General features: G+C 41.4%; 1 protein-coding gene across 1 annotated transcript in view; it reads left to right on the top strand.

The window, feature by feature from the left end:
- The window catches only part of LOC120498235 (phospholipid-transporting ATPase ID-like), a 75,134-nt gene that overhangs the window by 30,799 nt on the left and 32,063 nt on the right, over nt 1–12,272 (top strand). The window contains exons 5-11 of the mRNA XM_039700717.1: nt 439–537; nt 1,415–1,476; nt 3,039–3,111; nt 3,263–3,333; nt 4,471–4,553; nt 7,988–8,146; nt 8,840–8,928. Of these exons, the coding sequence (XP_039556651.1) occupies nt 439–537; nt 1,415–1,476; nt 3,039–3,111; nt 3,263–3,333; nt 4,471–4,553; nt 7,988–8,146; nt 8,840–8,928 (636 nt within the window). The remainder of the gene's footprint in view (nt 1–438; nt 538–1,414; nt 1,477–3,038; nt 3,112–3,262; nt 3,334–4,470; nt 4,554–7,987; nt 8,147–8,839; nt 8,929–12,272) is intronic.

Below are 12,272 nucleotides of genomic sequence, written 5' to 3'. Positions count from 1 at the left end.
GATGCAAAATTTACTTCAGCAAAACGTGAGAAGTTACTGAAACAAAGAACAGAAGCTTTTGAGGGCTCTGCACAGCTGGTTTTACTCAGATACCTCTTGAGTCCCTCACAGTGGGCTTGCCATGTCAGTACTTCCAAATATCCTGGGGATTTGGCAATCCTAATTCTTCAAACAATAATAAAGAGCAACCCACTACGCTTTCTGACAGCTCTATTTTTCTAACTTAAATTATTGCTTGTTTTGGAAGGAAAACATAGGGTCCCTGGCTCTCCCACCTTTGGAAGGGGGCAGAGATCCACCTATCAGGGATGGAGCTACATTTCTGTCTTTATTCTATTTTCAGGTATCATAGAAAAATGTTGTCTGCAGCTTGATTAGGAAGCAGTGATTTTCAGAACTGTCAGGAAATGTCTTAACTCAGATCTTTTCTTCCTACAGTTGATTCCTCAGATTTCCTCATTGGCCTGGTTTACAACAGTGGTGCCCCTGGTGCTGGTGCTAGCTGTATCAGGAGTCAAGGATGCCATTGATGATTTTGTAAGATCTGTATTTCTGACCTGTACTTTGGAGTTGGCCTGTGATTCTTCAGCACAGCAATTGAAATAAACTGCTTAAACTCACCAGTGGCAAGCACTCAGACGGGGTCTGAAATTAGGTCCCCAAAATCTGTAGTTTGTTACTGAAACAGGAGCTAGAATTTCCAAATTGCTGAACTGGCCAACAGCTCCATTGACTTTCTCTGAAATTGCTCAGCATGTCTGAAAATGTGATCACTCATAGATATGCCTGGATGCAGGCACAGAAGTATTTTCTTAGGCTTCCAATTTGGAGAACTCATCCTCTGTCATCTAGTACAATGTAGGTGGGAAAAAAATTGGTAGGAAGCAAGTGCTCAACCAACTTGTGATTTTTTAAACTTGCTCAGCCAAAGTCTGCTGCCATCACAGCTAATGATCAAAAGCCCAGTTGACTTCATAGAGTGATATTAGAGCTGAGTTTAGCATCTGATTTTCTCTCATTATTAAAATGATTTTGATGTTCAATGCAGTAATGCCAGAATATCAGTGACCACTTTCCGTATGAGAGCAGAGGAATTAATTTCTCTGGTGTTTACAGACTGAGGTGGGTGGGAGCAGTCCCAGCTGAGTCAGGGCTGTGCTAAAGTGACACGTAAGGCTCTACCTTCCTTCTTCTCTCTAAGAGCAAGCCTGGTGTTGCCTGTTGCCCTTTGCAGTCTGGTTATGCTCTGTGTCACTGCCATAAACATGTGCTGGACAATGACTCAGTTGTGACCCTAATCTGCCTGACCCATTCAGCCAGCTGGGTGGAAACCCAAAATGTTAATGAACTGCCTACGGCTCCTGTGTGTTTGGTTTCCTGGAAAAGCCTTTTAACCTTCTGATCCAATTTTCAGAATCGACACAAAAGCGACAAACATGTCAACAACCGCCCAGTCCAGGTCCTGATCAATGGCATGTAAGTCCTTTTTGCTGTAGTTCTCACAGGGACAAGCATTTTATTAGTAAATATTTTTGATTTTGTTGTGTGTGTGTGTGTGTGATTCACAAGGATCACTAAACAATTTAAAATTGAATTGTGTTTCACACCACTACTTTATCATGCGGTTTTGGACTATGTGTCTGATTAATGAAGCCTAGACACAGTACTAGAATCTGTGCAGACATTATGGCTGTGACCTTGTGCTGACAAAAACGAAACTCTTTCTCTGTTCCTAGGTGTTTATGTTTAAGTAAGAATTTCAGAGTCTTGTATTACTTTACTCCTTGCCCTACAAGTAACATGCAAAGCTATCTTCTGTGTCCATTTATACTGCTAGCATTTATTTTGCATTAAGCAAAATTAGGCATTATCAACAAGATATTTCAAATTAAGAAGCTGGAATATCTCCTTCATACACTTCATTATACTTTGAGTGTGTGTAGCACTTCTGGCTTAGTTGTACCCAGAACATTTCAGCTGCGTGCTTTGGACATTGTACTGCTAGCACTGTTCTTTCCTGCAGAAAAAATAGCAAAGGGCTTTGGCTTTCATGGCAGACAGACGTACTTGCAGCTCTGTGGAGTCCAACTATGCATAGGACACAGCTGTAGACAGCTGGGAAGTATTTTGTGACTTTTTTTCCACACTACAGATAGCAGTATGCTGTGTAAACTCTAACAGATGATCAGATGGTTAAAAATATAAGTGGAAACTGAAGAATAAGGATATAGCTTTTTGTGCTCTCTGCAAAGTAAACTAGTTTCTTAGTTTACTGTGTATTAATTACTGTGTCTAGGAAACAAATTTTGACACAGAAATTTTATAATGTTTTGCCTTTTTCAAAACCTGGAAACCACAGATCCTGTCCCACTCTAGCCAACACTGAATAAGCAAGATCGAATTGAGTTCAAGCTTGAGCTCCCAGTCCTGTTTTGAAACTGATCTTTCTCACCTCTACAATTTTCATATACAGCTATTTTGGCTGTGTTGGTGCTTGTAGTTTAGCTGGCTTCCTGTGTGCACATCTGGCTTGGTGCTGTGAAGACCACTGAGACATGGCTCAGACAGTCCAGTGCACAGCCAAAGCACCTGCGCTGACCTTCCTGAGAGCTGGTTACTCTTGCCCTTAATACCACGCAGAAAACCTCACAAAATCTGCATTTTTCCCAGATGAAGTCTCGCACACAAAGCAGACAGGGCTTTTTGAGGAAATGTGGCCCTTTAAGAGAAGGAAGGAAGGGAGTAGTCGCTGCAGAGACAAGGACAAGGATAGTGCACATGGACTGTACTGCTATTGTGGGTCTTGCTCTCAACCCAGCATGGGTCAGCCCAACCAGTGCTTTTATTGTTTTTTACTGCTTTTTTGTTTTTGTACTATGGCCGTCCTCCAGCTTAGTATAGATCAGGACACATCATTGCAGGCCCTGCTCCCAAGTCCTGATGGCACCTACAGTCTGGCTCCAGGAGCAGGGCTAAGTTCCCCACTTTCCCAAGAGGCATTTGCTGTATGTGCTTACTTACTAGAGGTTTCCTTGCAGGTTAAAGGAGCAAAAATGGATGAATGTCCAAGTGGGGGATATAATAAAACTAGAAAACAACAACTTTGTGACAGTGAGTACCATTTGTCTCTATCCTGATCACAGCTAATCTCTGCCACTCTTATCACTCGCGAGAAAATCAGTCATAGTGATAATGTGGCACTAACCACAAGCAGCTCTGCAATGCCTGCTGACTGTGTGGCTGTCTGTCTGTCTGTGCTCAGGCTGATCTCCTGTTGCTGTCGAGCAGTGAGCCACACAGCCTGACGTACATCGAGACAGCTGAGCTGGACGGGTAAGTGAGCCTGGCCCTGGCCTACAACCACTGCCACCACTGCAAAGCCACATTCCTGATGGCCCTGGGTGCTGCAGGCATACCTGCAATAGCTTTGGTAGCCAGAGTTTCATAACATGTAGAATAAACTTTGGGTGAGTATCTTGAAAATAATGTCTTCTGGTGGATACTTTTGCTTCTTGGGCACAGATGTCATATGAAGAGGAGACTTTACTTTTCAGTGACAGCTATTCTGACACTAAGAGTTAGTTAGACACATGTCCCTGCAACATCCCTGTCAGGAGCTGTTGCTTTTGTTTCCTCTAGTATTTTCCTTGAGACAGATCATCTGGGTAAATATCATAACAAATAACTCTGGTAATCTCCTTTGGTCTGCTGTAGAATAATATAATAATGTGCTGCTGTCTGCAAGCACACAGCAAAACCTTCCAAATGCTGCCCACTCCAGGACACAGCTGTCTACAAAACCAGAGGGCTGCAACTTGTATTAAACTGGAGCTGACTCATCTTTATGACCTAGTATGAATTACCTTTTCTGCATTACCCAGAACTAGCAACAATCTGAGTGACTAAGCAAGACCAGAGATTTTAAGAAATTGTGTCTCTCCCAAGACCCTACAAACAGCCCTCTGGACTTTCCCCATCTGATTTCTGCTTAAAATGTGTTTGTAGTTTTCATACACACTAGGGCCACTTCGAAGAGACTCTGAACAAATGCAGTATTCTTTTGACATTGCATTTCCAGCCCCCCAGCTAGCCAGTCCCATGACTGAAGTAATCTTCCAGATCAGAATACCATGGGAGAAAAGATTCAGAGCTCTCATATATGCTTAGATACCTTGGGTTTAAATGTGTCATGAGTGACAGGGTAGAGAGCGTGCTGTTCTGTGGTGAAATTAAGAAGACAGAGCCACTTCACCTTTGGTACCACGCTCAGAATTCTTCTGAATGCCTGTCAGTGCAACTGAAAAAGACAATGTACACCCTTTGGCCAGGTGAAAGAGATGTAGGTTTTACAGTCCATCAGATGGCTAAGGAAGAAGACTGTCCTCAAGAGCAGAAGTTATTTTCAATGAGAGTTTTCAGTTCACATATGACTTTCAGTTCATGGTTTTTCTCTTATATTGTTCACCACAGTGAAACAAACCTGAAGGTGAAACAGGCACTGACAGTCACTGCAGAGCTTGGAGAAGATCTTCAGAAGCTGACAGAGTTCAATGGTGAGTATAAATGGAAAATTCACTTTACAGATGATTACAGAGATCAAATTACAGAGAGTAGTTGGGACTCTTCCTTCCAAACTGTCCACCACCCCCTGTCTTCTCTGCAAACAGTGCCAGTAAAACAGAACAGGCACTCTGCAGCCTGTATGACAGGTATCAACACCACATGTAAAGGAAAAGGTCCCTCTTTGCTTGCAGGTCTTGGTGCCATGTATGGCTACAACCTGACTCTGCCTTGGTGGCAATTCTTCTGGATGGACACTTTTGTGTCTGTCTACACAAGTCGAGACTACACACCTTGCAAGCTAGCACAAGAGTTCACAAAACTGCACAATGGAAACTGTTTTCCCAAAACCTTATGCTCAGTTCTGGTCTCAAAACATTTCCACACTGCACTTTCACACTGATGTAGCAATGCTGATGCACTGATTACATTTATCTTCTGATCAGTGGCACTTCCCAGACACCACAAAGACCTGAGGACTATCTGTGCCCACAGGGCACTCCTTCCCAGCCTGAAGCCTCACCCTGAAGCTGTTCCTTTCTCTGAATGCAACAATAAAGACTGAGTTTTAAAATGTTTAAAGGCAAGCACTATAGATGGGATTAACAAGAAATGTGTCCTTTCTCAGCTTTGTTTTCTTTATCAAATACAAGAATCTAATAGAATAGAATAGAATAGAATAGAATAGAATAGAATAGAATAGAATAGAATAGAATAGAATAGAATAGAATAGAATGTTTTAATTGGAAGAGACCTACAATGATCATCTAGTCCAACTGCCTGACCACTTCAGGGCTGGTCAAAAATTAAAGTATGTTTTTAAGGGCATTATCAAAATGCCTCTTAAACCTGACAGGCTGAGGGCACCAATCACCTCTCTAGGAAGCCTGTTCCAGTCAGTGATCACCCTCTCAGTAAAGAAATGTTTCCTAAGAGGTCCAGTCTGAACCTCTTCTGGTGCAACTTCAACCGTTCCCTCGTGTCCTGTCACTGGATACCAGAGAATACTTAGCAGCACATACAGAGAAAGGAGCTAGACCTGTCAAAACCAGAATACTCCATCCTCACACATCATCTGTCTGTGGAGAGAAGATGAGGGAACAGACCAAGTGGTGTTAGTCACGTTCTGCAGTGCTCTGCTGGCTTAGCTATGAGGTCAAGATTACAGGAGGAGTTATTATGGAAAGGGGTGGAATGAGTGCTGCTGTCCTTGGAGCAAAGCCTCAAAGATTGCAGGCTCTCAGGATATACTTAGAGGTATAGAGGGAAAATAATTTCGGAAAAAAAGATGTTTTTGAAATAAGTAAATTATTCCAGGACAAGTGGTGGGGATGTGGCAAAGACCATAGCTGAGGCTGTCTGGTAGAGTTTCTTCTGCCTTCTTTGTTGAGGTTTTATGCAATATGTGTGGGTTGTGCCACGTGTCAGCTCAGTACCTCAGGATTTTTTTTAAGTGATGGCTGAGGTTCTGGGTGTTTTAGGTCTTGAGAAATATGTTTTTACCTGTACAGTTAGATGCTTAATGTTAATAATTGGAGTAGCATGACTTAATTATTTTCCTGAGCAGGCTGAAGTGTCTACCAATTTGTAAGCAAAGTCTTAATCTTAGATAATTTTTCAAGCATGCTTAGTGTGACGCTTATCTAAGGGCATGGTGTTTCTTGGAAGTGCTTAATTAAAAAAAAATTAAAATATTTTTGAAAATTAAGAATTGTCTTCTTGGATATTTATTTATTCTCTAAATATCTATTTTATTTATGTTGTGAATAAAAGTGGCCTCTTCACAATACTTAAAATGAATAAAATGTTTCCCAGGATGATTTATATTTGACAGTGTACTGGGAAGAGTGCCTGGAATCAGACCCAGCCTTGCATTTCCCTTAGCAAACCTCAGTAGAAATATTTAAATATTTATATAACTCTTTATCTAATTACTTTTTAAGACAGGAAGAGAGGACAGGGTTGTGCAGCTAATACAGGCACTCAGTGGAATGCTTAATATGAGTTATGATGTTTGTTTGATGGTTCAGATAAGGAGGATGCTTGCAAAACACTGAATTTCTTTGTTTGATTTGGGGAACTGGGAGACCAGAAAGGCAAAAATACTTTTCAGTTACCCTCTACTTATCACAGTTGACTTGGCAGTATTTAACCCTTTCAGCTGAAATGTATTCCAGATTTCTTATTGCTGTTACTGGATGAGGGGGAGAGGAGGCATAGTGCCTGGCTGTGGTGCCTTCAGTTGCAGAGCTACTGGGCTCAGTGAAGCTGCCCTGATGGGATTTGTAGAGCTTCTCACTCTTTTGTAGTCAGCCTCATTTGGATGAATCCCTTCTGATCTCAGAATCAGCATATCAGAAGCCCAGACCCGCCTGCTTATGGGAAAACAGATGTGGACACTCGAGGTGCTCACAGAAGAACTCACAATGTTTGATTTTAAATCTGTAGTGGCAAAGATGATCATGACACTTTAAAGCTGTACTTTTCTTCTGGACTTCTCCAGATTTTGTTTCCAGTCTCGAGCCTGGTGTGTAAATCTGAGAGCAGCTAGAAGAACTGTACTCTCTGCAAATGCTAGTATTTTAGTAGGAATTTATAGGCTGTGATGAAAATAACTGCTGATTAAGTGAACAGACTGAACTCTTAGATTGCCTTTCAGTAAGGCATATTTGTATTTTCCAGTTCTCAATACATCCACAGGGCTCTGCTTTGAATCTTTAAATGTCAGATGCAATGGTTGATTTAAATAGTCATTTTTATACTGAGGTATCTGAACACATTTTATTACAAAAAAAATAAATATAAAGTGTGGAAATAGACACTCCAATCACTTACAGTGTCAGTTCAGTGGCCAAAGAAGGTAGTGGTATCTTTTTATGCGCTCCTGGGACTTGAGTTATAAAACAGATGAAATTAAAAATCAGTGAACAAAGACACCTCAGTTAATTACTCTTCTGCAGCCTTTAGGCTATGATTCTATTCGCTTGGGCTCCTGCAGTTTGAGGGAAAATGAAATAGGAAAAAAGGTGATGTCAGCACTTTTAGCTAAAGTTATCCAGTGACATCCTACCACTACGAACTTGCTGTGAATGGATTAAAAGTATGTTGCTGGTTCAACATTTCTTCTCACCCACATAGAAGGTGTGGAAACTTTGGTTTGTATTCTACCAATAAAAAATTGCTGTGTTCAAAGAATTGGGTAAATGAAAGTTCACTGTGGTCCCTTTAATTATGAGATGAACATGGATAAGGAGCAGCATCCCAGAACATCAGTAAATATAAGATATAGAATGGGAATGATGGGGTTAGGAGTCGACTGTAACTAGAGTGTGAAATATTGTCTCCCCAAGGAACAGCTGGGAATGCAGTGTTGATGACACCTTTCTGGACCAAGATTTCCATTTTTGCTTTTGCATTTTTTTTACAGGAGAAGTCAGATGTGAGGCACCAAACAACAAGCTGGATAAATTCACAGGAACTCTTACTCTTCGAGGAGGGAAATATGCCCTGGACAATGAGAAGATGTTGCTGAGGGGCTGCACTATCAGGAACACAGAGTGGTGCTTTGGGCTCGTTATTTATGCTGGTAGGTAAAAAGATTGACATGCCAGTTGCAGAGCCCAGCAGCATTGGGGTGGGGATACATCACACCCAGCATGCATGAAGGAATCAAGTATTTATGTTTCTACAAGGTATAAGAAGAAAAATGTTTCTTGTTTCAGAAATCCATGCAGCAAAGTACAGGAGGGGAGTTTTGATCGATGACTAAAAAAGAATGTAACAATTAAATTGGGTTAAGAATTCTCTCAAGTGTATTGAAATAAACACTCTGTATAATTTCTATGTGATTTTCATCGACATTGGAATATCAGGGTCATCAATAATATTATTGATTAGATATATGCTTTTCATGAGCCTAGTCCTTCTATTGTTTCTATGCTCCTCTAGACATGTGAAAAATACATAATGTGCCACCAATAACATAGCAATACCAAATATGCTGTGAAAAGTGATTAAACCTGAAAGGAAGTGTTGAATGTTAAAAGAGTTGAGTCAAAGTCCAGATGTAATGGTTTTATGTGACTCCATAAAATCTCAGACAAATGACTTAACCTCTTTCTGCCCATGTTTCCCACTAGCACTCTAAACCATGTGTACCTGACTTCATGAGAACTGTGATGGTTATTTATGCTGAAAAGCACAGTGGGGCCTCAGAGGGAATCAGCTTTAGAACAGCTAAGCTTTATTACTAAAATTAACAAGTGTGCTTCATCTCCAGGGCCAGACACAAAACTCATGCAGAACAGTGGAAAAACAACTTTTAAGCGAACAAGCATCGATCGGCTCATGAATGTCCTTGTGCTGGTGGTAAGTCTGATTAATGTGTCTTCCTTTCTTCAGATGTGTTCATCATTTCCAGATGCTCCACCTCTCTGTCCACACAAATGGGGGAATATCAAAAGTGACTAGTGATAAAAAGAAAACATACATCATAATTTATTAGCAGCCTGAGTTCTGTAGTGCCTCTGCCAGCCCATCTTGCAAACCAAGGCCATTACATTGACAGAATTAAGGACTTTCCTTCTGAGCTTGTCATTGACTCTGCTCTCCCTTTTCTCCTCTGCATTTTTGCGTGAGAAATATTTTGAAGCCTACAAAGCCCTTTTTTCCTTCTAGCAATTTTATCATTTTCTATTTAAACAAGCATTAGCAGTTCTCTCTCTTCCTCACAAATTCTTGGCATCTCTGGTGTTATCTGCATAGGACTTGGTAATTAAGTTCACTAATTTACATGATGCCAGCTCCTGACTTAACACGTTAGGGTAAATTATTAGACATGGTCTCATTAATGCTCAGAAACTGGTGTTTAAGCAGCTGGGAAATTTGAGAACACTAATCTTACATAGCAGGCACTGTTCTCAGATAGAAAAACAGATCGAATTTGAGGGTTAAGCTCATCAGTGCTTTTAACAAATGGCAAATACTTCCAGGCAGAAATAGTGATTCTTTCACAGACTTTCTTAAGATTTTACTGCTTGAGTTCAAAGCCACTCAAGGAAGGAAGGCATACACTGACACTACTTTAATCAATGTTGCTTGAAGAAAAGGTCTTTCATTTCAGATTTTATTTCCCTTTGAGTGCAGATTTGTCATGCTTTCCCATGCATGCTGCACCACCTTCAGTTTATAACACTAGGAAGGTCTGGTGGTCAGTGCTCACTCTTCCTGCTTCTTCCCTACTACTCTTGCTCTCCAGATCACTCCAGCAGCCAGCTGGGGACAGGATTCATTCCCAGGCACTGGAACAAGCCTTGGGGGAGGCATCCAGCAGAAGTCTGTGCATTACAGCAAGGCTGTCTTGAGCTCTCCCTGCCCTCTCTGACTTCATGCCTCCTCAGCACAGGGGCTTAGAGCACAAACATCTCCAGGGTGGCACCACCCTCCAACCTCCACATTTCATCTCTGCCTCTGTATTCCTGTTTTTTTTTAGTTTGGATACTAAAACTCCTTTAGGTGAGCCCAGAGATGCCCAGTAGTGCCACAGCACAGAGAGCCACTCCAGGGTTAACTTCAATACTTCTTGAGGCCTTGCTCTGTATACAGTAAGGACATGCCCTTAATTTTAATAATCTTGCACCAATCTCTACCACAGGAAAATCTTGGTTTGTCAAGCTTAGTTGTCATCAGCTTCTTCTTCAGTATTCTTCTTCCCTTTCTCTCCTTAAGTGGATAGAAAAACCAAACAAGGTTTGGGCTCTTACATTCAAAATTTTTCAAGCATTTGAAGAATTTCACATTTTCATAAGTGTTCTGCTATGTTCTGACTGGAGAGAAGGATGGGCTGTTGACAGATCCACAGTCCACAGAAACAGAGCAGAGGAAAATTTAACCGGGAATCTAGAATTGTTCAATTAAGATTTGCTAAATCTCCTTTCACAAGCCAAGGGTCCCACCCAGGACTTTCAATCTGTTTGGCCTCTCTGTATAAAAACAAATGAGATGAATTTACCTCCTGGCTCTGTTTTAAAAACCGAGCAAGTTGCAGCCGATTGCATCAGCCTCTGCCTGAGCTCTCGGGCGCTGGAGGAGCCAAGGGTGTGTTTGTCTCCTTTACACATTTTTTTAAGAAACCTAAAATTTTGATGTCTAAGTAAAGCTCTGTCATACATTAACAGCAGACTCTTTGCACACCTAAGGGGATGTGGCACTGGGTTTTTCCAGCTCACTGGGTGGTCGAAGGTTACAGAGTGTGGTCATAAAAACAGGCAGTATATTGTGCTCTTGAGTTGGAGAATACAAAGCAGCCATGACTTACTATAAATAGGCAATTTAAATGTAGTGAAACTTACTCCATGTTAACACTGGCAAAGTTATTTTGTGTTCGTTTTCCCATAAAACTTCCCGACACAAAGCAGTGTTTAAGCAGGTTTGCCAAGGGAGTGCCTGTTAAATGTTGCCCTGGTCTGCCCCAACAAGAGTTCATCAGAAGCAAACCTTCCCAGATGGCAGTCATAGCTGTTTTGTCACATTTGGAGGTGTTTCTCATCGATCTGAGGGAGAAGTTAATGTTCCTCCACTGGGGATGCACTTGCCAGCTCCAGAATTATTTTTTTTTTCCCAAAAGCTGCTTTGTAGCAGGCTAGGGGGAGCAAATTTTCAGAGAAAGAGAGCTCTTATGTTCATCTCTTAAACAACTGACTGCTTCAAGTCCCAGAGCAGAACTCAAAGTACCAATCAAGAAACTGAAACTGTTTTAATTCACAGTCCAACAGTCAATTTGTCTTGAAGTCAAAAGACACTTCCTCTTTACAAAACTCTTACCAAGAGGATCCTTAAGAGTCAGTGCATGGGCAGGACCCAGGGAGGGATGATATTCATGCTGGGAAGCTCCATGAGCATGCACAAGCAATGATTTTTCATGTTGCTCTCTTCAGGGCTGTGGTTGCAATTGCAACATCCTGCACACAGTTGTTTCTGCACACAGAAATTAATCTTGAGGGCTGCTTTTAATGGCTTGGTGCTTTCCTTTTGTTTCAGATCAAACAGCATGTTAGTGAGCTTTGTGCAAGCACAAGTGTTGCACATGAGTGGGGTTGTGAGAGCATTGACATGCCCAGTGCACAGAAAACAAAATGTGCATAAATCAAATGCAGCTGTAGGCAAAAGCTGCTGTGGTACAGAATGAGTGGCTTGAGTTGGAAGGGACCTTAAAGATCATCTTGTTCCAGCACTCCAGCCATGGGCAGAGACACCTTGGGAAAATTCAGCTCCTGTCTTGCCCCAGGTATATTTCTGTTGCTGAATCACACATTGAAATTCCTACAGGGATTGTGATATTCTGCAAATGGATAATTTTTAACCTCTGGGGCAGCGAGGTGGGTCATGCCTCTCAAATACCCTTAAGTCCTTATAATTACAATAGCACAGATTGAAGTATGTTTTAATTTCTGGTTCACAGAGGTTTAAAAACACAGCACCACATTCCTTACCAGCAAGCAATATTGTCTCCATTTCACAAGCTGAGCAATTTATTTGGCTTCGCACAATTAAATAGAAAAGCTCCTACTCATGTGTGAAATAAATGTGTCCCCTGAAACTCAGTCTGCCACCTTTTCTCACTGCAGTTCCCTTTTGTGGCTTTTTGATATTAAAACTTGAGTTGATCAGGCATGAACTTTTCACCAAGTGATTCATATTGCTCCACAGAAGTA

Source organism: Passer montanus, unplaced genomic scaffold (assembly GCF_014805655.1).
Source record: "Passer montanus isolate IOZ18808 unplaced genomic scaffold, ASM1480565v1 scaffold143, whole genome shotgun sequence".
NCBI classification, from domain to species: Eukaryota; Metazoa; Chordata; class Aves; order Passeriformes; family Passeridae; genus Passer; species Passer montanus.
The sequence above is the reverse complement of the archived record's forward strand: the minus strand, read 5'-3'. Positions and strand labels throughout refer to the sequence as shown.